Here is a 27,909-nt window from a genome sequence, read left to right as displayed (position 1 = left end):
ACTTTGTATCTCCCTCAATATCTAAAGTGATAAAAGAGGACATAAAGAAGTTCTTAGAGTGAAGGAATTTGGTCTTGTTTCCATTTCAGATAGCTATATATGCTGGGGCGGGTACTGGAAAATATTAGGTTGAGGTATGTGCCCCAGTCCGACCAACAAGGTTGACAGCTGTCCTTAAAATAAAAATGAATCTATCTGTCTATTCATTCACTGTTTTCCAACTTTAGCTGTGGACTTTAGCTCCTGGAATTCTCAACATTGGCCATGTTAGGAAATTTTGGGAGTTGAAATCCACACATTTGGCACTGACTCCAGTTGTGAAACACTGTTTTACATAGTCACTAGTGCTGTTCTCAAGACTCACCATTGTACAAGTTTTGTTGACAACAAAATATTTTTCCTTCCCTATTGTATTGAGATTATTTGCCTAAGTGAAAGAAACCTAGAGCATTTCACTGAACTGAAGTAGACAATGAAGGATTTATGAATCCTTATCCTAAGGCATTGTGCATTGTGTATTTTTATGTATTTTTCATTCTTATAAGGTAGCCAAAAGATATATTACACAATATTAGAAGGATAAATTGACCCCAATTTATAGCAATGGTTAACTGATTAGGCCTATGTGAAGCATCTTTGTGAAACATCTTTGACTTGTCTCAAAAACTTGACTTGCCTCATTTAAGTCTTTTTCAGCCCCTGCACACACACACACAAAAAAGCATTAATTTTTATACTGGTCTTTTGCCTTTTGCAAGATTGAAGGCAAACAAGGTCCAGGCAGAAGAAGAACATTGTGGCTTCAAAATCTAAGGTTTGGGCAAAACTCAGAAGCACTTTTTCGTGCGGCTGCTGATAAAAACAGGATCGCCAACATGATCACCAACGTTCAATAACGGATATGGCACAAGAAGAAAAAGAGGAGGCCATAGGCTCATCCACACTTTCTGTTTGCCCCATTACCAGTACAGAACTTCCACCACTTCTAATGGTAGGAACAATTCAAAAACTCATTTTGTCTTCAGCTGAGCTGTCTTCAACTCTTAAGAGCAATTAGCGTAGTGTACTTCATTCTGATTTAGGCACAGCCTCTTCTCTGATTGACTAGTATGCTTATTATGCCCCTCCTTCAAAGGTTGGTTGTTCTCCTGGAGAGACATTTCATCCACGGGTCAGTCACTTCCATAATCTTTCCCCAATGATCCAATGGTGTCCCATTAAGACCAAGGATTCCAATATGGCTGCTCTGTTTTTCCTTTGCTTTTCTGTAAGGACCACTGGTAATGGAAGGCACTTTCTTTATTCCACTCTAGTTTCTAAAATGCCCTCATCAGCTTCTGCAGGTATTAATTTAAATTACTTCATTGGATTTGTATGGCTGCAAGTCTGTCTGCATTGTGGACCAACTTCCAATGGTCTTCAGGAGTAGCCCTATATGGAATGTATTACAATAATCCATGTGTGATGTGACAAAAGCACAAATGACTGCCCCAAGGGCCTCCTGCTCCAGAAAAGGACATAATTAATGCCCAGGTTATGCTCCATGTGTGCCCATAGCTATTCCTGGGAAATGTATAGGACTATTCAGAACTGAGAGTGAAGCTCGAAGAACAAACCTTCACCCTCATCCTACATCTGAGCTACAGATATCCGCCACTATTGCAAAACTATTCAGAACTCTCATATGGTCCCTACCTGCAGTTTTTGGCACAATGTCTCCCTGGGACATGGAATGAAGTCCATAGCATCTCCTCATGACTTACTATTGCAGTGTTTAGGCTCATAATTATGGTAGAGCTGCTCCTGGATGTTCTGGGCAAATATTGATTATTGCAAAGGAAACTATCATTCTGCTGCTTACAGATTCAAGTGAGGGAGAGACAGAGCTTCCGAAGGAGTGGCTAAGTGTGGTGGTGTGCTATAACTGAACAGTCTGAAGGGATGTGCATGCCAGTCCATGATGATACTTTGGCCTCCAGACTTTTCTACGTTGTTGATGTGGATGCTTTCAAAGAGGCCATCCTGTCATCATGTAAGGGGAATGAAACATGACAACCACTACTACTAGAATGGCAGCTGCAGACCATGCTGCCTATCAAAAACATATGCCATGGCTGAACTGATGAATTTGGACTGGTGTTTCTGGATGCAGTTGGTCCCATGTTGTGAGATAACAAACAATGAGCCAGTTTGTGGGGAAATTTTCTTCTCCTCAATAAATGTGAGCATGTATCACATTTATATGTGTATAGATGCAGAGGCACTTGCCAGAAGCCTTAGTCCAAATATGGTAGGCCAAGGAAAACTAATCATCATCAATTAAATACTGATTAAAATTATCTGCTTATAAAATAAAGAGACCCCATTTAAAATTAACAACCCCCAATTTGCATATACTAATTCTTTTCTCTGCCTCCTACAAACCATCTACTCACAGTCATATATCAACCCCTTCCCCTCCCCAAATCTTTCATCAGGACCAGCAAAAAATGAAGATTAAAAAAAAAAATAGGACTAGTGTGAAGCAAGAGAAAGAAATAGCAAGGGAGGGAAAGAGATAGGGAAAGGGAAAGGAAGATCTGGAAGCAGGATAAAGTAAAGGAAAGATATAAAACTGCAGAGGGAAAGAAAAACAAGAGAGAGATGGTTAAATTAACTAGGAAACACCCCTTTTAAAAGGTTAGGGTTCATCTTCAAATGCATCCAATTGGGCAACAACAGATTTGCAACCCTATATATTATCCAGTCTTCCATACTTAAAAACAGTGGAGTCCTATGTGTGGGTGGACATGTGAAAAACTCTTCTTCCTGTCTGGCATGGTAGATAGTTTGCCTAATTGTAACTCCCATATTTGTGTGACCATCTCTGATTCTTTCTGCCTTGTCCCGCTAAATCAGACAAGGCGAGCATGCCCCATGTCCTGTCTATTAAACAATGATATCTGGGAGGGAATCAGGAAATATGGCTGTGCTCTGGACTATCCTGTCCCCTGAGATTCTTTCACCCCAACATTTTGTAGGACTTCGAAGACCAGAATGTTGCTCAGGCAATGGATCTGTACCTTTGGTGTATCTGTGGATGTGATTCTATACCTTTTTGTGGTTTGTGTTTGGTTTCTTCTTGGGCACCATTATTCTATTACCGGTGTTCACTGTTGTTCCTTGCATTGTTTTTTATTTGGGCTTTTCATCCTATATTAGCAACCAGAATTGCTAGTCCAAGAATGGACTAATCATAAAAATCAATAAATACATAAACAATACTTTAATATTATTATTTTTTTTTTGCTTATGACATTACTATTAATGCCAAAGTCTTTCTCCTTCTCTTTCTCTTGCTATCTCACAGGGTAAGCCACCTAAAGAGGAAAGTGAAGCAATTATGACAGATCAACTTGGCCACAATTTCAATAAGCAGTTTGCTGAACAGTTTGCTGCTTGAATCTGCAAGAACCCTTGTGTCACCCCCAGCAACCATCTTGTTCAGGCCTATTCGGAAGCTGGGTTGAGACTCTTTCATTCCATCCTGGGTGACAAAAGGTAAATTTGGTTCATATAACTGACCTTTACATTATTTGTGTTTCAAAGGCAATTTTGTTTTACCGGCAGCCAGTGAATTATTCCTTCAGCATCCGAATGAGGAGCTTCCCAGATGGTTTATGGGCTTTACTTGGAATCAGCTCCCTTGTTAAATCACAAGCCTGAAAGAAGCAGAATTAAAATGTCAAGATAACATTACTTTAAAGGGCCTTAAAGATAAAAGAACCAGATAAGTTTGACCCTCTTTGGATCAGAGGAGCCCCTGCCTTAAAATGAGAGTAACTGGCTGGGAAAGAAAGAAATTTTTTTGGTCTGGTTTAGCATTTGGGTACTTCCCTTCTTTTCCTCAGCTATATCACAGCTGGCTCAAATCTCAGATGCCAACTCTGTTTATGAATGGAAATCTTATCTAGTTCTATTTTTTTAAGTCATATATAGCCTCATAAACAGGATAAGGAAAAATATGATTTTTTAAAGACAAAAATGCAAGTATTGAAGAAAGAATGTGAGACAAAGAGCTCTGGATCCTTAACTCTTACAAACCTGGATGTGATTTCCTATGTGTTCTGAATTAAGATACTGAATTAGGACTGCCCCTGCCCTCCCCCACACAAATGCACACATTACTCATTTTATGAAGTTGTTTTTTGCACTTTCAGAGTATACAATACAGTCCTTTCTGTCATGAGAATAGAAATCTGTTGAATTCAGCCAGTGCAGCCAGATGAAATACCATTCACTATGTTTTTTTTCACAAGAGCTTGTTCAGATTTGCAAATGTGTTCATATGTAGGATGGAGAGAATTTAACAGAGAACAAAACAGGGAAATCTTCTGGGGGAAAAAGCAAAGCTGAGGAGCCTCCCTATTATATTTGGGATTGTGATGGTAGCAGATAGACACCATGAGAAGGCTGGATAGATGTAAATTTTCCCAGTAATTTTGGTGAGAGCTTCTTCAAACATATAACTTTTTGTTCATTGAATCTGCCAGGGGACATTCTCCTGCCTCCATCACAATGGCAAAGCATATCCACTGAAGTCATCTCAGTTCATTCAATTTGTCACAGTGGAGGATATATAATCAGTAATTCATAATTCATATGGCATTTACATGCTACCTACTGGGATTTTTTTTTCTCTTGTAAAAAAAAAATAGAAGAACAAAAACTGAAAATTCACAAAGAGGCAGTAATTTGGAAACTTTAATGATAGAAAGGCAGCAGAATTTAAAGAAAAGCATGAGCATGTAGAGGAGGGTGGGGAAGGAAGCCATCAGATCAGGACACCAGCTACCAAAGATAAGTGATGACATAGAAACAATCCTTCAAGATCAGACAAGGACCAGAAAACGGTAACCAGAGATAAGTTAACAGATGCTGTCATGAACCACATTATGTTTGATCCAACAACCTAACAAGTCAACAAAAGGCTGAGGTGACATGGAAATGAAAGTTTGACAGCTGCTGCTGGCTACAAATTAAAAGGAAGATATAAGGCAGGGGTGTCAAACTGCTGGCAGTGGGCCGGTTACATCATATGGAGGCCACGCCCACCCCAGCCCTGGCAATGAAAAAAAAAATCACAATACATCGCAACACATCACGTAACGTGGCAAATTTGATACCCATGATATAAGGGATCCCATTCTGAGGATCTTCATCATTTATGTACATTACCACTAGATTATGGCATCTTTGTCTCCTTCAGTACTCCATATAAGCTTAAGACAACTCATAGTAGGGAAAGTATGACAAAGTATGAGAACACATAGCTGAGTGCGTGGGATGCCTGAATCATTAAAATAAAGCTTTTGTAAGTTCAAAGAAAGAGCCACAGTAATGGTTAAGGCCCCAGAGTAGAAACCAGGAGCCAGGGTAGAAACCAGGAGTCCATGAGTTCTAGTTCCATCTCGGGCACAAAACCAGCTGGGCAACCTTGGGCCTGTCAGTCTTAGGAAGGGAGGCAAGGGTAAACCACTTCTGAAATCTTGTCAAGAAAACTGCAGAGATTTGTCCAGGCAGTTGCCAGAAGTCAACACTGACTTAAACCACCAAAGAAAAAGAAAAAGATTTAACAGATTATGTGCTGTATGTTACTGCATATAATCCTAAACTCCTATATCTCTGTTGAAAGCGTGTGAGTGTACATATTAATAAATTATGCCCCTACATGCTATTAAGCCTCAGCCATCTCTGTCTACTTCCAGGTGGATAGTAAATCAGAAGGCAAACGGCCTGGATGTGTGTTTCAGTAGGGAATATAAAAAAGGAAAAACTAGTAAATTTGAAATAAAGTCTACGTAGAGATGAATGTACCAATGAAGGGGGATATTTGTAGCTCAGGGTTGAAATGAGGGGTCCTTGGTGCTCTCTGAACTTGTTTCTTTTCTTGCAGATGTTTCATTACCCTAACTAAGTAACATCATCTGTGCTAGTGAATGTTGCCATTTTCAGGATCATTTATTGTCAAATAAAAGTGTAGTGTTGCATGTAAAGATCACACTGGAATACATATCTTAGAATTCTGAAATGTGCTACTGACTTTAGATTTCAGGGGGAAAAAAGTTTACGAACACTCAATAAATATTCTCCAAACCTGGCCTACCACTGGAAAAAATATTCTAAAACTTTATCCTTGTGGGTTACTGTAGCAGATGCAGGAGCCTTTTCCCTTAGATTAAAACAAAGTGTCAACGCTGCTAACATCGGATGTTCTTGCTTTGAAAACAACAGATGGAAATGTAGCCATCTTTTCTCTTTCGCTTTTAGAGTTAGATGATGCTGGGAAGGGGGATGTGGATGAGAGTCCAGTTAGTCATAACAACAATAACTCAGTCTTGGGAATCAAGGTTACTGTGCCCAGAGCTAATAAAGATTTGGCGGCTGGAGAACTGGGGAGAAAGCCCAGGCTTCAAGCTAATTGGAGAATGTGATTTATAACGGTTAATTGGAGGAGGAAATTATGCTTTGCTACTTTGTGCCCAGGGGAGGGGAATTCAGTTTTTGGCTTTAACTATGTAATGCCGATACTTTGTTTCTCGAATAAAAGATTCTTTAAGGTAAACAATGCCTCAAAGTTCTTTTAAAGAGTTTCATCTGTCGGAATCATGACACAAAGAGTCTCTAATAGTAATTTAATTCTATTTTGAAATACTCCCATGAACTACCATCTAATGAAGTGGGCTATAGTCCATAAAAGCTTTTGCTATAATAATTGCTTAGGTTTTATTGTACCAAAAGAATGTTGGTTTTGCAATAATAATCAAGCATAGCTATCCCTTTGAAATTTCTGCATCATTGAATATACACCCATGTCATTCTCTTGTACATGCCTTCTGAAGTAGCACGATCCATTCAGACTCTTCTCATAACTCTATTCCATTCTTGGTCTTTGATCATAGGTCTGAATTTTAGGAAGCACATTTCTGCTAAGCAACGATTTAGGAATAGGAATAATAATCCACCTCATCCATGCAGTAATGTTGATAAAATCTACTTACCAAAGAAAATAGATGGGCATGGAATGTTGCAAGTACACAGAGAGCTGAAGAAGAAGAAAAAAGGGCATTGGAAGAATATCTGAAGGACAGTGAAGAAGATGCACTGAAGCTAGTATACCATGAAGGCTTACTGAGTAGTGGAGAAATCAAACTGGGCTACAAGACATGGCAAGGAAAGGTATTAGATGGCCAATATATTAAAACATAGCAGGCAAAGGAAATAACAACATGACCTGACAATACTAAGAGCAAGAAAGTTGAAGAAAGCGACAGAGTGGCTAATTCCGATTGCACCACACCAAGCTTTAAAAACAAATACATACAAAGCCAGAATGAGAAGACAACAACAAACAGCAAGTGCCACCACCTCTGCAAAGAAGTTGAAGAAATAGTAGACCACCTACAGAAGAGAATATTTGTAACTCAGAGTTCAGCTGTGGAGTCCTTGATGCTCTCGTAGTTTTCTTCCAGACATTTCATTATAAACTAGGTAACATCATCAGTGCCCCACCTAGTTAGCTACTGCAAGAAGATCACACAGACTGACTATAAACAAAGTAGTAGTAATGGTGCATTGGAAGATCTGCAGGAAATACCATTTGCTTGTAAGCAAGAACTTGTGGGACCATAAAATAGACAAAGTAATAGCAAATGAAGAAGCTAAAGTGCTCTAGGACTTTAGAATTCAAACTGACAAGCATTCACCACATAATATCCCTTATTTATCAATAATCTTAATTATTATTGATAAGAAAGATAAAAAAAAGTCTGGTAGTGGACATGGCATTATTAAGAATGCAGAATAGAAGAGAAAAAACTGGGAAAAATCACAAAATATATAAATCTGAAAATGGAACAACTATGAGAAAAGAAAACCAAGATAGTTCCAGTACCAATAATGCATCTTGGGTGCAATTCCAAAATATCTGGAGCACCACTTGAATACCATCAACATTGACAAAATCATCATCAATCAATTGCAAAAGGCAGCTTTTCTTTGAACCAGTAGAGGGATTCAACCAGTTCGCACCACTTTGGCAGAACTGGCAGCTAATTTTTTGTGGCCCAGGCCCAGAATGGACTTCCGGAAGCGGCATCCACACAGAGAACTGGTTTTTACATATTTGAACAGCTTACATCTTGCAATTATAACTTTAATATTATGAAACAACAACATCTGCTTAGCCCAGGGTCTTGGGAAGGATTCGATGGTCAGATAAAAATGCCAAATCCAGTCTAAACATTTGACCGATTATATGACCAACCATAATAATAATAATGTATTGAATTTATATGCCGCCTGACTCCCAGCAACTCTTGGCAGTTTGCAAATTGTTAAAAACACTTTAAAATAAGAAACAGAAAAAAAAGAATAAAAATACCAGAGATAACAAACCCAGGTGGAAATGAAGAAAAAGAAGAAAGGGGGGTCTTCAATCACTCAATAGAGGCCTGGGTGAAAACACTGTGAAGAAGTAGAGAGTGCAGGAAGGTATCTAGATGTACATTTTCACTTTAGCATATGATTGCTGGCAGACATTTATAGTAAGATATGGCCCTGTGGCCCTCTAAGACTATTGAACTGCAACTCTCTGCAGTCTCATTCAGCAGAGTCAATGGCAAGGAATACTCAAAATTGTAGTTCAACAACACCTGGAAAGCCACTAATTCCCCAACATAGGCTTTAATGCAACATTGAATTCTGTGCGATACAATTTACCTGAAGTCTCCCTTGAATATAATTTTGAATGCCTGACATACTTGCTTACCTGACATTCTTACTCCTTGTTCCCATAGGTGCCTGTTACTTTTAGTATATGGGAAATTGTTTAATTAAGAAATAGGGTTTTATTGGGTTCCATGGGTTAGATTTTGGATTTACAGCTGGACCCAAGCAGAATGAGGTTCAAATTCCTACTATACAATAAAGTGCCTTTTATGCATAAAATTGTCCTTCACAAGATTGTTGGGAGAATTGTTTTAATCAATAAGAAAAATTTCCATCCAGTAAGAATGCTGGTCAGTAATCTATGGGATCAGAGTTGAAATCCTCCCCATGAAATCCACATGGCAATCAATGTTATAGGATTCTTATAACATTTTAGAATCCTGGAAATCTAGACATAGATTTTTTAAGAGGACTGGTGGTTGGGCAGCATGATTAGACTAAATATCAAGTGTCATAGAAAGGACCTTGATTTCATATGACCACTTTCCTTTCTTTAGTCATTTGAATACTAATATTAGATACATGGATTGATCCATTAATTTCAAATGAGTGTAATAGCCTAATATGGACTTGATCTTGTCATTGAAGCAAGCTGTGGAAAGTTATAGTCTGGGAAACAAATAGGTTTGTGTGAATATTCACCACTCTTTCTGAATTTAGACTATCAAACTAATTCAAGAAATGTATGTATTGGTTTTACAAACCGAATTAAATGCATCCAAAACCACAACCAGTTCAGATACTTTTCATCCATGTATTTTAATTATCTGAATCAAATAAAATCTAATTGGGAAATTCACCCCTGGAAAATCTCAAACTCCAACAAAATTGGAAGCTGCAGTACATTTAGCTAAGGAGAACTGGAAGGAACATCAAGTGTATGAGTTTATTTATCTTTGATATAGTTTTAAATAATTAAAAAATCCCAAAACTGTTCTGGGAAGCCCTTTATTCTAATCTAGAGATGTCCTTCAATGCAAATTGTCTCTCTGCCTCCTCAATTGGCCTTGTGCTCTGCATTCCTTTCCTGGAATAGTTCCTAAAACTGCAAACATGCCTATCAATCTTAATAAGGCTGTAGGTTTTGACAGATTTACAAAGGAGTAAGCTCTATTGAATTTAGTTGCATTTATTTCTGATTATGCATGCATCACATTTAGCTGCACAGAAACCAAACACATTACTGTCTGCAAAGTCCTAATCATTACTGAGTTCACTGGAAGTTTATTCTTGCATAACTATGCAGAAACCTAGCACTCAGTCCTACACAAGCTTACACAGAAGTAATTCTCACTTTCTTATCAGAATAGGACCAAAGCACTAAACCCAGGTTAAAAGCCTGTTCCCCACATCAATCGACATCAGCCAAGGCTACTAAAAGTTGAAATTCAGCCACTGCAGGAAAACCACAATTTCCCCACTCTTATGCATGTGTTTCTGTGTAGGGAGAAAGATGGAAAGCAGCGAGTATATAACTCATATATATGTATTGTAATATGCATGAGCAGTAGATTTAAGGGTCAAAATGCAAATTTGCTCCTCCTACATATCTCTTTAAGAGCTTATCTTTTGGCTGGTCCAGATGAGGCAAGGACCTTGGAAGCTCATCTGTAACCAAGTTGCTTTATTGCAGTTGTATTTCTTTTCCTTCCCACAAACAGCTGCCATTTCCTCAAAAAGCTCCACCCCCAAACTTTGCCTTAATAAATGAGCTGCTTACCCTTATATTAACTAGGGAATAACAGAGATAGGAAAGCAAGGAGTTTAGGAAAGCAGGAATTGCCTTATCTGCCAGGGGAAATACCTTTTACAGACATGCTGAAGATGCAAAGAAACCAGTGTGAAAACCGTCCTTTCAAGGAGAGGAAAAGTTTTGGTAAATGAACTGTTGCTTCAAAGGGAGACCACGATTATATAATTTGTTTCCATTTTCCTGCTTTCTTCTTCTAATCCACTCATCCATCTAACATTGTATTTTTTGATTCTCTGTCCTAAATGGGACTGTTAGAGCTGTTTAACATTTCAATTCTGCTTTTCCTTTACCCAAATGCATACTGTTCTTCTATTATCTATTTTCTTCTTTACGTGAACCTTGCAAGTTAATCCAAGAGAGCCCTAACAGCTGTAAGATATTTGAACCTCTTTGTTCTACCCGCTCATTTATAGGGTTAACCAACGGAAATATTTCCTGACAGTTGGTGTTCCAACTGACTTTAAGGAAGCTGTTGGAAATAGAATAGTGTACAGGAATCTTGTTAAAGAAAATGGGGCAATCCTCATTCCTCCTGACTCATTAAATAGAACAGTGCCAACTAGTATATGAAATAATTTCTTAACATATAGTGGGGGCGATGGGAGTTGTAGGATCTATAGGGCCATAGTTGTGTGATTTTTCTTCCAGTTTTACCACTCTACACTTAAAAAAACTTGTTTCTTAGGCTAAAAACATCATAAAAGTTACTGACTTCAACATCTCAATTTATCTGAGTGGAGCAACTTGATTTATGCTGATAAGAATTGATAACTTCTAAAGTAAATTGGGACAGAATAAAGAATCATTAAGAGGTTGAATCTTCCTAAATTCTTATAGCTACTGATGTGTGAATATATGTCTATCTTTGTTTAGCAACTCGGATGAATGAGACAACAGAAATTCGGGGGAAGTATCCGAACAAAATTCCGGTAAGCAAAATTCCTTTTTCCCCATTTGATAGAATGACTCAGCTTTTGCTGTAATGTCCAAGAACTCAACTAATGAAATGGATGCAATTAACTAAAGATATAACTAATTGGAGATTGAACTTCTATTTTGTGAAGAAGCTTCAGTGATATACAAGAACTTCTCATATACATCCAATGGTCTTGTGACATATGTTCAGCAACAATGATGAGGCCTGACAGCCTAAAACTTGTTTTTTGGGGGGTCACATTGGCTAACATTTACCCACCATGATAAACCATAAACTAGCTAGGGAGATGTGGCTTGGGGAAATGGAAGGATCTAGAAGATGCTCCTATGATCCCAACATTTTGCTTGGAAACTGCAGAATAGACTTGACTTGGTTCAATCAACAGTGGGATCTTCCTGCCCTGTCTATTTATGAACAAACTTCCTAAAACAAGCCTTCTAGATGAATAATAAAATGCAAGAGCAATGAAAGGAAAAACCTTGATTTTGGCAGTCTTAACGTGAGAAATAGGAGCCCTGCTTTCCGCTTCCAGTCTCACTGTTTCAAATGCCACAAGATTAGTCATCAAAAAAAATGAAAGATATTGAAAAACAACCTGAAATTTCTTGCTTGTATTTGAAACTTAGCACCTAATCACCTTAATATTTTGCAAGATCTGGCATTTAAATGGAATCATGTTGCTGGTGGATGGAATATTTATTTATTTATTTATTTATTTATTTTTAATATTTATATGCCGCCCAATCCCGAAGGACTCAGGGCGGCGTACAAAGTTAAAAAACAGTCAAAAAACAATAAAATAATAAAATAATACAATCATACTGCGATCATACTGCGAGTCCGGTCATATCCCGGCCCCCCGGGGACATCAGCCCCAGGCCTGCCGGAACAGGAGGGTTTTAACAGCCTTCTTAAAGGCCGGCAGGGTGGGAGTAGTTCGAACCTCGGGGGGAAGTTGGTTCCACCAGGTCGGAGCCACCACGGAAAAGGCCCTTCCCCGAGGGCCCGCCAGCCGACATTGTCTGGCCGACGGGACCTGAAGGAGGCCCAATCTATGGGACCTCACCGGTCTCTGGGAGCTATGCGGCAGAATGCGGTCCTGTAAGTAACCTGGCCCTATGCCATGAAGGGCTTTAAAGGTGATAACCAACACCTTGAATTGCGTCCGGAGACCCACAGGAAGCCAGTGCAGCTCGCGGAGGATAGGTGACACGTGGGCGTACCTTGGCGTGCCCACAATCGCTCTCGCGGCTGCGTTCTGAACCAACTGCAGCCTCCGAACGCTCTTCAAGGGTAGCCCCATGTAGAGCGCATTGCAGTAATCCAGTCTTGAGGTGACAACGGCATGAGTGACTGTGAGTAAAGCCTCTCGGTCCAAATAAGGCCGCAACTGGTGCACTAGGCGAACCTGTGCAAAGGTCCCCTGGCCACAGCTGATAGATGTTGTTCCAGATTTAGCTGTGAGTCCAGGAGGACACCCAAGTTGCGTGCCTGCACTGAGGGAGGTAAATTTGCCCCCCCCAGGACTAAAGATGGACCATCCAGTTGGCCTTTGGGAGGCAGGACCCAGAGCCACTCGGTCTTGTCAGGGTTGAGTCTAAGCCTGTTCACCCCCATCCAGACCCTCACATCTTCCAGGCACCGGCACATCACGTCGACCGCTTCACTGAAAGGGCACGGGGTGGAGATATATAATTGGGTATCATCTGCATACTGATGATACCTCACCCCGTGTCGCCGAATGATCTCACCCAGCGGTTTCATGTAGATGTTGAAAAGGAGGGGGGACAGGACCGAGCCCTGAGGCACCCCATAATCGAGGCGCCTAGGGGTCGATCTCTGTCCGCCCGCCAACACCGACTGCGACCTGTCGGAGAGGTAGGAGGAGAACCACCGCAATACGGTGCCGCCCACCCCCACCTCTCCGAGACGACGCAGAAGGATACCATGGTCGATGGTATCGAAAGCCGCTGAGAGGTCAAGAAGCACCAGGATAGAGGAATGACCCCTATCCCGGGCTCGCCAGAGGTCATCGGTCAGTGCGACCAAAGCGGTCTCAGTGCTGTAGCCGGGCCTGAAACCAGATTGAAAAGGGTCCAGGTAATTGGTTTCATCCAAGGATCGCAAGAGTTGAGATGCCACCACCTTCTCTACAACCTTCCCCACAAAGGGGAGGTTGGAGACGGGACGAAAGTTCTTCAAAACAGCTGGGTCCAGGGAAGGCTTCTTGAGGAGGGGCCTCACCACCGCTTCCTTTAAAGGTTGCGGGAAAGACCCCTCCATCAAGGAGGCATTGATTATCGCCTGGAGCCAGCCTCGTGTCACCTCCCTACTGGCAGAAACCAGCCAGGAGGGGCACGGGTCCAATAAACAGGTGGCGGCATTCATTGCCCTCACGGCCTTGTCCACTTCATCAGGGGTCACAGGCTCAAACTCGCTCCAGATAATATGACTAAGACCAGCCCCTGGCAACTCGGCTGGCACTGCCCAGTCAGAGTCCAGGTCCCTCTGAATCTGAGCGATTTTGTCCGAAAGAAACTGAGCAAACTCCTCAGCTCTCCCCTGCAAGGGTTCCTCCGCCTCCTCCACTTTAAGAAGGGAGCGGGTCACCCTAAACAAGGCGGCTGGGCGAGATTCTGCGGACGCAATAAGTGCGGAAAAGTGAACACGCTTTGCCGCTCTTATCGCCACTAAATAAGTCCTAAGATAGGCTCTTAATAGTGATCGGTCAGATTCAGAGTTACTGGCCCTCCAACGTCGCTCTAGACGTCTCTTGTGGCGCTTCATCTCCCGGAGCTCCTCAGTGAACCAAGGCGCCCTCCGGGGACCACCACCACAGAGAGGTCGCAAAGGCGCAATTCGATCCAGGGCCCCGGACGCCGCCTCATTCCAGGCCGCAACCAGGGACCCGGACGAGTTGTGGACAAGGGAGTCAGGTATTTCCCCAAGCTCCTCCTGGAACCGATCTGGGTCCATTAGGCGCCTGGGGCGGAACCACCTAGTCGGTTCCCTCTCCCTGCGATGGGGGAGTGATGCTCTGAAGTCCAGCCTCAATAGGAAATGATCTGTCCATGACAAGGGCGAAATCTCTATTCCCCTTAATTCCAGATCATGTCTCCATTGCCCCGAGAGAAACACAAGGTCGAGTGTGTGACCACCCCTATGGGTCGGATCCTGAATTACCTGGGTCAGGTCCATGGTTGCCATGGAAGCCATGAACTCCTGTGCCGCCTCTGAGTGATCGCCGAGTGATGGTAGGTTAAAGTCCCCCAGTACTATAAGTCTGGGGAACTCCACCGCCAACCCGGCTACTGACTCCAGCAACGCAGGCAGGGCTGTTGCAACGCAGCTGGGAGGTAGGTACGTCAGCACAAGCCCAACTGAACCCGTGAACCCAACTTCAATAGGAGGGACTCACACCCAACAACCTCCGGGGCAGGAATCCCACGAGGACTCAAGGACTTCCGAGCGATGACTGCCACTCCCCCACCCCTGCCCTGATGTCGAGGCTGATGAAGCACCACAAACCCGTCCGGGCACATCTCCGAGAGGGAGACACCCCCCTCAGGGCCCAGCCAGGTTTCGGTTATACATGCCAGGTCCGCCCCGCCGTCCAATATTAAATCACGGACAAGGGGGGCTTTGCTGACAACGGACCTGGCATTAAGCAACAGCAGCCTACAATTAGGGCCCTGTACTCCCCTGTCACCAGTACTACAGGCTGAGCCTTTTGAGGGGCCGGAACAAGGAATCGCTCTAACATAGCGGGTCCTTGTTCCCCGAAGATGGCCTGCCCCTCGGCTCCCGCCGTATCTGCCCATCCCAGTCATGACCGGGATGCTCCGACCTTCTCCCCTCCCCGGAGTACCCCCACCCTCACCAGCCTTCTCCCTTCCTGACCGGACTCGCTTTCCATACAAACCAAGCCCAAGGGTAAGTCCTGCCCCCCCCCCTACTTTTGCTATTGCACTCAGCAGAGGGGGTACCAGGCTCCACCCCCGACTCCACCATTCTCATACCCCAAACACTCAATAACTTGGAATGAAATTAGTAATTAGTAATAGTAGTAAAGTTGGAAGGGACCTTGGAGGTCATCTAGTCCAACCCCCTGCTCGGGCAGGAAACCCTACGCTATTTCGGACAAATGGCTGTCCAGTCTCTTCTTAAAAACTTCCAGTGTTGGAGCATTTACTGCTTCTGGAGGCAGGCTGTTCCACTGATTAACTGTTCTCACTGTCAGGAAGTTTCTCCTTAGTTCTAGGTTGCTTCTCTCCTGGATGAGTTTCCATCCCCGTTGCTTCTTGTCCTGCCTTCAGGTGCTTTGGAAAATAGCTTAATTCCCTCTTCTTTATGGCAGCCCCTGAGATATTGGAATACTGCTATCATGTCCCCCCTTGTCCTTCTCTTCGTTAAACTAGACATACTCAATTCTCGCAACCGTTCCTTATATGTTTTAGCCTCCAGTCCCCTAATCATCTTTGTTGCTCTTCTCTGTACTCTTTCTAGAGTCTCAACATCTTTTTTACATCGTGGTGACCAAAACTGGATGCAGTATTCCAAGTGTGGCCTTACCAAGGCATTGAAGAGTGGTATTAATACTTCACGTGATCTTGATTCTATCCCTCTGTTAATGCAGCCTAGCACTGTGTTGGCCTTTTTTGGCAGCTGCAGCACACTGCTGGCTCATATTTAAGTGATTGTCTACTAGGACTCCGAGGTCCCTCTCACAGTTACTACTATTGAGCATGGTGCCACCTATGCTGTACTTGTGCATTTGGTTTTTCTTGCCTAAATGTAGAACCTTGCTTTTTTCACCATTGAATTTCATTTTGTTAGTTAGTGCCCAGTGTTCAAGTCTGTCCAGATCCTTCTGTATCTTAAGCCTGTCTTCTGGAGTGTTGGCTATTCCTGCCAGCTTGGTGTCGTCTGCAAATTTGATGAGTTCCCATCTATCCCTTCATCCAAATCGTTGATGAAGATGTTGAAGAGTACTGGGCCCAGAACAGAGCCCTGGGGCACCCCACTACACACTTCCCTCCATATAGATGCAGTTCCATTGAGGACCACTCGCTGAGTACGGCCGGTCAGCCAGCTACGGATCCATCTGGTGGTGGTTCTGTCTACCCCACATTTTTCTATCTTGTCAAGTAGTAGGTTGTGATCTACTTTATCAAATGCCTTACTGAAGTCCAAGTAAATTATGTCCACAGCATTCCTCTGATCCACTAATTTTGTCACTTGGTCAAAGAATGCAATAAGATTTGTCTGGCATGATCTATTTTTGACAAACCCATGTTGGCTTTTAGTAATGACTTTGTTTGCCTCTAGGTGTTCGTTGATTCGTTGTTTGATTATCTTTTCCAGGATCTTCCCAGGTATTGAGGTCAGGCTGATAGGTCTGTAATTTCCTGGATCCATTTTTTTTCCTTTTTTGAGGATGGGAACTACATCAGCTCTTTTCCAGTCCTCTGGTAGTTCCCCTGTGTTCCAGGATCTTTGAAAAATATAGTTCAGTGGCTCCGATATCACATCTGCCAGTTCCTTGAGAACTCTGGGGTGTAATCCGTCTGGTCCTGGCGATTTGAACTCATCTAGGCTGGACAGGTGCTCACTAACGATTTTCTTGCCTATCTTAACTTGTGTTTCTGTTTTGTTTTTTGTGGCACTATTTTGAAAAGACACTTTGTGCTCACATGATAGGCTACTTCATAGTTAACTCTGATACTCTGATAACTTTATTAAATAAACCACAACAAGAATCTTACATTAGTTGAGCCATTCTTTGCATCTGATGGTGCACTGCAGCTCACAAAATCTTATGCCTTTTAATAATAACTTAATAAAAGTTACTAGAATCCTGATTTTTGCTACCATGGAATAAGCACAGCTTTCCTCCTGTGATGCCAGCACTATAGTAAAATGATTAAGTTACATGATTCAGTTTTAATGTACATTTCAACTTCTGGAAATGTGACATAATAAAAATAATGAAAGAGGGAAAAGGTTCTCACATCTTTGTTCCTATGTTGGGGGGATCAGATGATATTCTGTAATCAAATCAACTAATTCTTGACTTGAATATGCTTGCCTAATCCATGGATCTTAACCTAAGTTCTTCAAATGCTAGCATCTGCCTTTGTTGCCTTTCTGCATTGCACAGACTAGAGTCTTCAAGTAAATGCAGAGTTTCTCCTACATGGTAAAGTACTAGCTAAGACTTAGTTGGCATCAAAGAGTTCCAGTTCTGATTCCAATTTTGTCTCTATGTTAAGACATTAAGTCTTTAACTATAGTTTATTGAATAAGTTAGAAATGATTTGGGTTGCTGTATTATACTAAGATAATAACTTGTAAGCTATAACCAATCTAGCCACATGATTTCATGCAGTGTATGAAATAAGCTGTTAAAGCTTTTAGTCCTATGGGAAATTAGGAGTCACACCTGGAATATTATTGGATGGCTGGATATAAAGAAGGGAAGAGGTTTTTTACTTCTTTAAAACTTATAGAGTAGGTAATGCCAGCAAATGTTAACATGTTGTGTAAGCCACACCTGCTGACAGCTGCTTTCCAATATATCCCATCAAATGCAAAGTCTTGTCCTAAAGGCTGACTATCTAATAACCTACCGAGAAATCAGAGCATCAAACTTCCAATCATTGCTCCTAAGGTGACAATTTAAAATGTCCCAATCTATTTTATAGGATTGTTAAAAGCGTGAGCTGTTGTGACACTTGCATACTGTGCTAATCTATGATTTCCTGGCAAGGTTTACATGACATGCAAAGCTGAAGAAACCATTATATCTTGATGTCACATGTGAGGCAAATAAATATTTAAGATTCACTATTTTTCAAAAGTATACAAATGCCACTTCAACACTCTGTTGGTTGGGGGATCAAGGGAAACCAATTTTAGTTTTCCAAATCCAAGGCAGAGATGTGTCCCTCCACAGCTCTGCTAACATACCAGAAAGCTCAGGTTGAAAACAGATGCTCTATAGTCAACTATAGTTATAATCAGACCTTTAGGTCTATTGCTCAAACAGAGCTTGTTGTTACCCAAAGCTGTTGAAAATAAAAGATCTCATCTATGAAGCCATTCTAGGAGCAATAGGCCTTGATCCTGGATTGCACTTGCATTAATCTTTCTATTGAACCATTCCTCTGCTGAACTTGGAGTAATTTCTGCATAACTCCAGACACCCATCATTTTTTAGCAGCTTGCACAGACCTGTCAGCTTCCATAGTAACATGACTTTCAATCTGCCCCTTCAAAAATCAAAACCTTGTAATTGAAGGATTGTAGAATCTTGGTAATTAAATACATTCCTTTGTCCACAGGTGGTAGTGGAACGTTACAGGAAGGAGAAGTCTCTTCCCCAGTTGGATCGGATCAAGTTTTTGGTTTCTCCAGATATATCCATGTCTCAGTTTATTTTCACTCTGAGGTAGATGGGACCTGGAATTGGGCCATGGGAAGAATATTGCCTTTCATTCTCAGGCAAAAAGCATTATATGCAAGGCTATCCTGTTTATATAGGTTGCTGTGATTACTTTACAATGGTACCTTTATATTTCTAAGGCAGACATGTCAGACTCGTGATGTCACGTGACGGAGCTTTTTCGCCATTGCCGGCAATGGGGTGGGCGCGGCTCCGGTATGATGAAACCGGCCCACGGGCCGGCACTTTGATAACCCTGTTCTAAGGAAAGACAGTTGGTTTTTCTTACTGACATCAGAGCCACATTACCCTCAATTTGAGCCCTCTTCTGTATAGTTCTTACCCCAGAACATATTGATATTAGCATAAACTGTCTATGGACCTTGCAGTGCTTCTGAGTTCTTTGTCCCAAAGGTGCTTTTTCAAAAGGCAGCTGGACTTGTTTTTTCTTGATGTTTCACTTCTCATCTAAGAAGCTTTTTTAGTTCTGATTGAAGAAATCAGAACTGAAGAAGCTTCTTGGATGAGAAGCAAAATGTCTTCAGAGAGAAACAAAGTCCAGTTGCCTTTTGAAAAAGCACCTTTGGGACAACCATGACCTAGATCAGGGGTAGCTATGCTGGCTCAGGAATTCTGGGAGTTGAAGTCCATGAGTCATAAAAAGAGCCAAGGTTGCCTACCCCTGACCTAGATGACTGAGAATCTCCATAGACATTCTTTAAAGGTTAAAAACTTACGCTGTTTCTAAAAGACGATCCATTCTTTTCCATTTGACAAAAAGCCCTATTGAAACAATATGCAATTCTATAAAAGCAAAAGTAAAAAAATGTATCTTAATAATATGGATCTCAAAATCTTGCTCTGCTTCTTATACTGTCCCCAGTTACCAAAATAAGAGCCATTTGCTGATATAGGGCAAGAACTTAAATGTGGCTTGTGCATGCCTGCTACCGTAATTATTAACTCAACTGAATATGGGAAGTGACTCAATGAAGGAGCAGTTCATTAGGGGATAAGTCAGTCAGCACCCACATTTTGCAAAAAGACTAGTGGGCAGAGCCAAAATGACCTAGTTACAGTATTGCCTCATCCAAATTCAGCATACCTTCCTACAGTTTTAAAGGAACTAACATGGCAAGAATGTTAGTTCTTGACATTCTTGATTTTCTAGAAAATCTTTTCTTGAGACTAAAGCTTGTTCTCCAGATGTTGCAGCATTGCAATGCTCAGTGTTGGCAATGCTGGGTAGAATTGTTGGGAATGGGAATTCATGTAACCCCAAACAAAGGGGTGGGGTGCTCTCTTCCCTGATCTGGGGCATATGGTAATGGGACACCCACACTTCAAAAAGAGTTTAGAATATGTGCTTCAGGCCTCATATGAGCAAAGCATCTCTTTTAGTCATTTAGTCTATTCATTTAGTCATCCATGTCCCTTTTCAAGCTTGCGTGCAAGAGGGCCAAAAAGCTGCTGCTGCTTAATGGAGCAAATAATTATGCAACTCATAAAAGTAGCTACATTGTTTTTAGGCTTGTGCATGAAAAAAAAAGCATGTGGGTTTTCATGAATAATAGAGGTGCAGCCTTCCATACAAGGTCCAAAAGGCTTTCTTCTGAATCAGTTTTGAAACATCTGCAGCCCTTATATACTCCAGCCCTTTCGGAGGCAGGTGAAAAACCTCTTTATTTTGACTTTTTTTTTAAACCCACTTCAGTGTTTTAGAACATTTAACTGCTACTGATGAGTGGGGTTCTTAAATTACATTAATTGCTGTTATTGCTTTTTCTCTTATTGTGTTTTTGCTATGTTGGTTTGAGGTTGTCTTTCGCATGCTGTGATTTTATTGATATGTGTATCAGGGAACTGTACAAAAAATACATTTTTTTAAAAAAAAATGTGGCCCCATGGATTGCCTGGACTAGATCAAATCTAACCAGCAGCTATCCCTTTTCTTTCTTCTGATCTTGCCTTGACAACTCTTCTTTTCTCCTTCTCCAGAACCCGGCTATCCCTCACAGCTACACAAGCCTTCTACTTACTCGTGAACAATCAAACCCTACCCTGTCTTAGTCTGACTATTTTACAGATCTACAATGACAACAAGGATGAAGATGGCTTCCTCTACATGACCTATGCTTCTCAAGAGATGTTTGGTGCGGGTTCCCCTTCCGAACACCAATGAAGCCATTCTCGGGGGAGGGAGGGGTGATCCATACCTCTCTTGGAGCCAAAATCAGCAAAAAGAAGTTTTTAAAGACTGTTTGGGTGCAAGAATGGCCTGGGAGGGTATTCGCAGCCAGCCACAGGATTTTCTCTTATGACTTTGGTCCCTGATACTACTTCCTTGCTTCACTTTTGGTTCTGCCTGAGTGGAATTTTGGGAGGATGTGGTCCTTTGAGGTAATACTAACTCTGCGGATTGTTAGTTTAATCCACTGCCAGCTTATTCTTTTTTAGACTTACTGTTTTATTTATTTATTTATTTTCTTCATAAAATGAATTTCACTTCCTATTGGGCACTGAGAGCAGAGTCTTTTTATTAGGGAAAAAAGCTGATTGACCTAAGGAGGAGGATCTGGAGAATGCCACTTGTGGACATTTTAATTGCACAGTCATTGGTTACTGCATCCCTCCCTCTCTTTCCCCTTTTCCCCTTAAGATTACAATACAGAAATAAATGAGCGCAATTCCATATCTGATCTGAGAAGGCCTCTGTTTATTTTTCTACCCATAAGAGGATTAACTGAATGACTCAATACCTTTAATAATCATTTTGGTGCCTTTTCAAAAGAGGGGCAGAGGGATGCTTGACTTTGGACTTCCTTTCAAAGAGCCTTTGTAGGATTTGAATAGGTACTGTAAACTCCCCCCAATCTGCTGACTTCTAGATGGGCTGCAAGGTCTACTTCTACTTATTCTCAGCCAGCATGACTGGCCTTTTTGGCTGGAAATGTTCTGCTGTAGTCCCAGCACATCTGCTACATGATACACAGGGAAATGCTGGTCCAGTGGATTCTGTGTGGCTTAATAAAGTAATCTCTCTTTGGCTTATCCTGATGATAAATATCGTTTTGGCCTTAGTATCTTACTCTTCACCATGACAAGAAAGATGAGACATGGGAGATAATTATCATTCAGTCCACAGACAATTCAGGATCTGAGATGGTTATCCTTTGGGGCCCATTAGTGTCTTAGATAGAGAAGCTAGAATTAAATATATTGAACAGACTTAGTAGGGATCAGTGGTCAGTAAGGAAGCATGTCAAGAATAAGAGCTTGGCACTTTGAAGGGCATTTCCTAGGCCAGGGGTGTCAAACTGCCGGCCCACAGGCTGGTTGCATCATGCAGAGGCCATGCCCACCCCAGCTCCGGCAATGCAAAAAAAAGTTATGACACGTCGTGACACTCACGTGACACAGCAAGTTTGACACCCGTGGCCTAGGCTATGACTGAAGAATGTGCTCCAACAAATTGGCCTAGGCAGTATACACTGGGTTCTCATATTGTGTGAAGCTATGATTGGTTTAAGCATGATTTATTCAGAAACTAATTGGCTTAGTTTGTTAAATCATAAATGATGGTTTATTCATGGTTTGTTTCTTTTTAGATTTGTTTAGACACCCAATTCCAATATAGCCCAACAGCAAGGTTTGCTCAATGCATTGATCCTGATTTTTCAATCTATATATATATATTTATATTTATATATTTACCTTTCTCAGTATGATATGTAACTAAATTCCTGCCTCTTCAACTCACCAAGTAGTAAACAATTGTGTGAACACTCGTCAACATGAGTTGATTTGGTGCCATACAGAAGATTTTCAGCAATTCCTGTCCTAATTTTTATTACATGGGCAGTTTTAAATATTACCTGTATTGCAGTTTCTTTTGGCTTAAAGCTACAACATGCAAGCAATATCTCATAGCTTCATTCTTGGAATATATATGTTGTTAAAATTCCCAATTTAAAATGGTTTTGTACTCTGATAGAATGCAAGCTCTTCCTTTAGGTTACCTTATAATGGGTTTTTGGTTATAATTATCCCTTTGGGTTGTTGGCTGAAAAGCTGTCATCCAATTAAATAAATCTAACTGCATTTGGTTGACTAAGTATTAAGGACATTTTATACACACACACACACAGAGACAGACAGACACATACAAATAATTCTTCTGAAGTGGGAAGATGTACTTTGTTTCATGTTTTGAATCAAGCAGGGTGTGAAACAGGTCAGTTTTTTCCCTGAGGGGACAGAACTATTGCTTTTTCAAACACAGTATCAGCCACCTCAAAAATTCATATATATGTATATGTATATATGTGTGTGTATATATGTATATATATATATATATATATATATATATATATATATATATATATATATATATATATATATATGTTAGGAAAACACAAAAATTATGTGTCTGAACATAATCTGCTGCTGCATGGTCAGCCAGAGGCATTTTTTCTTAATCCTATCATATTCCTACTCTATATTATGAATTCATTACACAATCATTTATACCCAGCTTTTCAGACCAACAATCCTTTCAAAGCAGCTTAAAAGCCACAGAAATAGTGGCCTATCAAACAGAGTATTTTAAAAAGAAAAACAAACCCTAAAATGCTTCCACTGGGGCATTTTCTGGGGATGTCCCTATGCGGGTTGAGGGAAAATCCAAGTATGCTTCTGGGACATCAGTCTTCCATCTTCCTCTTTTAATGGGTTGATCTAATTAGATCACTAAATTTTGCAGCTGTAAATTGTGGGTGGGTTGGAGAGGTGTTGCATTAGCACTGAATCAGAGTCTGGGAAACTAGGGCTCTCAAGAGACTTGAGAAAATAGAATTTCTTCTATTAATATAATCCTCAATTTCCCCTCATTGTCCTGTATCAGAAGGTGCCCTTTGATACCTGGCTCCTTCTCACATTCCATAAATAACATTTCTGCTTAGGTTGATAGGAATGCTTTCTTCCTTAAAGAGTCATGCCCTAACCCAATTATTGGCGCTCATAAATCTTTCTTACTCTTTTTTTCTCTTAATTTCTCTTTGAAGCTGGGGTGGGCAATGTATGGCCATGTGACTTCATCCCACTTCTCATCCTGACTGTAAGGGATCAGCTTAAACTTCTAACTTCCTTCTCAGAAGCAATAGAGCAGTGGTTCTCAACCTTTTTAATGCTGCGACCCCCAACTGGTCATAAGTCGAGGACTACTCAACCAGTCGTAAGTCTACTACTCAACTGGTGCAGCACCGTTTGCAGAATGGGACTTTTGGTGGGCTCAGCAGGGCAGAGACAGCCTGGACAATTCCTATTGGCTTTTGAAAGCCAATAGAATTAGACTCTATTCAAGAGAGTCTATTCTATTGGCTTTCAAAAGCCAATAGAATAAAAGGGAGTAGCATAGCTAAGGAAAAGGGGAAAAAAATGGCGGACTGCATTGTTTGGCGACCCCCGTGAAATGGTCGTTCAACCCCAAATGGAGTCTCGACCCACAGGTTGAGAACCACTGCAATAGAGGGAAAGTAACAAGAGGGAAGGGAGAAAGGGAGGGAAAGATGGTGGCAGGAAAAGAGAGTGAGGGGAAATAGTGGGGCAGCAAGAAAGACAGGTAACAAGATGTCAGGCAGTAGGAAAATAGGATGAGACAAAGAGCAAAGGAAAAGAAATGTCTATAGAGATTCTCAGTCATCTAGATCACGGTTGTCCCAAAGGTGTTTTTTCAAAAGGCAACTGTTTTTTCTTGAAGACGTTTTGCTTCTCATCCAAGAAGCTTCTTCAGTTCTGTTGCCTTTTGAAAAAGCACCTTTGGGACAAAAGAAAAGAAAGCTACAGAGGGAACTGGAGAGAAGTCATGGCAGGCACATGGGGGCACTAGTGATCCTTCGGGTTCCATTCACCTGTATCTATGGTGGTTTGCACCACTTAAGAGTAGTGGCTAGGATTCCCCAAGGTGGGGATCAAGAAATCAAAATGGTGGCCATAGCGATGTGATCAAGGCCTCACTCTCCCTCACTTTTTTAATATGTGAAATGACACATGTGAAAAAGGGTAGGGCTTCAATCATGCAGTGACAACCATCATCTTGACTTTTTGATCTCCCCCAACCAGGGGCCAAGTAAGATCTACCTGATGGATTTTTACAGATGTTATTTGGTGAGGAAGGCTACTTCAATTATACCGAGAGCAGCCATTTTGGCTATTAATCCCAGGCACTTTTGAAGTTCTTTCTTTTTCCCAATCAAAGCTACAAGGGATGGGATAGGGGAAGGTTTCACCCCACCCTTTTCTGCTGCATTTCACATACATGTTCCTGCATCTCTGTGTAGAGGTCGTAAGGAAAAAAGCTAAAACATACTATCAATTTTGCGAAATTCTTATCTCCATGGTGGAAGCTAGAAAACAAAGCTGGCAAATTAATCTGTTCTTTCTGCTGCAGATGACACAGTAATCTGCACAGAGTGGACATTACCCCATAATTAATCTTGGATACAGGTAAAATGGCCTCCCAACATGGAAAGATCAGGTTTCTATATTCAGCACATGCTGAGGCTGTCACCAACCTGATTTAGTATTTTATGTGAACAGAGACTAATGGAAGGAAATGGAAAGTAAAAGTTCTACTTTTGTAGCAGAAGTCTAAATGAATGACTGGCTTTATAATCTCAGGAAGCACATGTTGGGCCAAGACGGAAATGTGAATAATTATTAGCTATGCTGTACTCGCTTCTTTTCCTGATATCCATGTTTTTCTATCCTAGATTTTTTTTTTCAATGAGTTGCTAACAAACAATGAAATGTGCAATTATGGCTTTTTAGTCTATAAGTTTCAGAACAGTAGTTTTTCAGACCGAATTGCAAAGCTTTGTTTCCAGAATTCCCTCCACATAAAGTGGAATTCTGCAGGGATTCCTTCATCAAGGCTAGGAAGGAGGAATGTGCAACTAGGAGCAAAACTTAAAAGGACTAGATCCCAACACCGCTTTTGGGTTCCTAGGAAAGAGGAGGAAAAAGGTAGGTTATAGCAGTAGTGTGGGAGAGGGAAGAAAACTGGATTGCATTCCTATCAGCTGTTCCAGGTTTCTATAATAAAATGCAACTGGTAAAAGATTACCTCAGAGAAAGGCTTGCTTCGATATCACACTCCCATCAGAAAGTCAGCTTGTTGGGCATATCTCTTCTGATGACTTGTTTCATAAGCTTGTGAAAATGAAAACAATAAGGTGACCAACCATCCTTCTTTAGGGAGGACAGTCCTCCTTTTGTAAGTTCTGTCCTCCCTCAAAAAGTGTCCTCCTTTTCGATATTTGAAGACTAATCTGCAGGGCTTTTTTTCCCCTTCATAGAATGCTCAGAACTGTGTTCTGGCACCTTTTTTTGATGTTTTTTTTTTCAACTTTTGCATGAGCTGTGCTACTCCCCCTATTGCCTTTCGAAAGCCAATAGGAATTGCTGCTGAGCGTGCCAAAACACCTGGCTGGCAAACTTTCCACATGCAAGTTGTCTTATTATTGTTGCAATGAATAAAATGTTTCTTTTATTTACAATATTTTTTCTTCAATTTATTTGTGTCCTCCTTTTCATTGTAAAAAAGTTGGTCACCTTAAAAACAAGCATTACAAGTAGATTCCTCTTGTAAACATCAAATTAGGACTGGCATCTCTGGGCTATAAGCACCAAACTACGGTACTACTATATTTTTGGTTACTGAGCCTGATGTGTGTTGTAGTGTTATGTGCTAACCCTATTCTCAAGCTCCCAAGACCCTGCAGTTGCCCCACAGCAACAAGGTTTCCTATACTCTCAAGAAATATTGTAAAAAATAACTATTCAGAATCATAAACAGTATTTCGGAAGACCGATGTGCTCTTTTCTGATTTTCAGTCAGACCTTTGTTTGATTCACTGCACTGAATGCAGCCCATCCTGCAGTGTGGCCCCTAGGATTGCAAAAACCTGGGAGTTATCCAACAAGATTCTGATTGAATTCACCTGCTCTTCACTTCAGACATCAGAAGTTGTCTAAGCTTGCCGTACCACCTGCAACCTCAGAGCAAAATGACAAATCTTCACAAGTCTAAGCCTTGCTAATCACTATGCAATGCATGTACCTGGTCAGTAAACAGAGGTAGATTGGATTGAATTAAAGATCTTGCAGGATTTACATTTCTAATTTCCCAGAGATCAAACCATGACCCGCTGGGCAACCTAATATGTTACCCTTTTTTGAAGCACAATATATTGTCCATTCACACATCTCTTCTCTTTCCTCCTCCCCCAGATATGCATTGGCTCAGCTCTTTCCCATCTATCTTTCTGTCGGCGGTGTTTACTTCAACAATTGCTGCCTTCCTTCTCAGGCAGACGTTTAGAGCTTTCTATACTGGTGTCTGCTTAGTTGGGGTTTTGATAAGCATATATTTAACCTGTCAGCCACAAGCTCATCTGTTTCTGTCACAAGTGTTTTTCCAGAAAATTGGGAAAAAGTTGGCCTTCAAAAACTAGTTTTTAGCTCAATGCCATTGACTCTGCAGACTGGACAGAAGAATCTAGCTACTATGTTTATAACCCATGACACATGGTTAGTGTTGTGTGTGAACCATGATTAAGATCCTGTATGTTGCTTAAATTCAGCCAATAAATCACAGGGTTTTTTAATGCATGATTCTGTTGGAAAGGAAGTGAGCTATCTTTCTTCCAACACACAATTGTCATATCTGCTAACAAGGAGAGAAATAGCTTAATGCACTTCATTGTGGATTTTAATCCCTTTCCAATACATAATGCAATTATCTATGATCTGTTAGTGAATACCATGAACATTGGTAATTGGTGTAAGAGAATACAGGAAAAGAGCAGAACGAAACCTATGGATAAGAAGTCCCAGCTGGATCCACAGACACAATCTTTGATGGGCTGAGTAATTTTGGTTGTATTGGGGATGAGAAGGGGATTATGATCCACGTGGACGATGAGACTAAATGTATCCCAACCCAGG

General features: G+C 41.1%; 1 protein-coding gene across 2 annotated transcripts; it reads left to right on the top strand.

Moving 5' to 3' along the window:
* Window positions 1–10,515: 10,515 nt before the first annotated feature.
* Window positions 10,516–21,593, top strand: LOC120312188 (microtubule-associated proteins 1A/1B light chain 3C-like). Of its 2 annotated transcripts, none has more exons than XM_039352555.1 (4): window positions 10,516–10,645; window positions 11,396–11,451; window positions 18,803–18,909; window positions 20,902–21,593. In XM_039352555.1, the coding sequence occupies exons 1-4, from the start codon at window positions 10,585–10,587 to the stop codon at window positions 21,083–21,085; spliced, it is 408 nt and encodes a 135-aa protein (XP_039208489.1). In that variant the 5' UTR covers window positions 10,516–10,584; the 3' UTR covers window positions 21,086–21,593. The 2 variants fall into 2 exon arrangements, with proteins under 2 accessions (XP_039208489.1, XP_039208490.1); XM_039352556.1 differs by lacking the exon at window positions 10,516–10,645 and adding an exon at window positions 11,043–11,301.
* Window positions 21,594–27,909: the final 6,316 nt, after the last annotated feature.

Source organism: Crotalus tigris, unplaced genomic scaffold, assembly GCF_016545835.1.
Source record: "Crotalus tigris isolate CLP2741 ecotype Arizona unplaced genomic scaffold, ASM1654583v1 scf7180000018445.1570621, whole genome shotgun sequence".
NCBI lineage: Eukaryota > Metazoa > Chordata > Lepidosauria > Squamata > Viperidae > Crotalus > Crotalus tigris.
The sequence above is the reverse complement of the archived record's forward strand: the minus strand, read 5'-3'. Positions and strand labels throughout refer to the sequence as shown.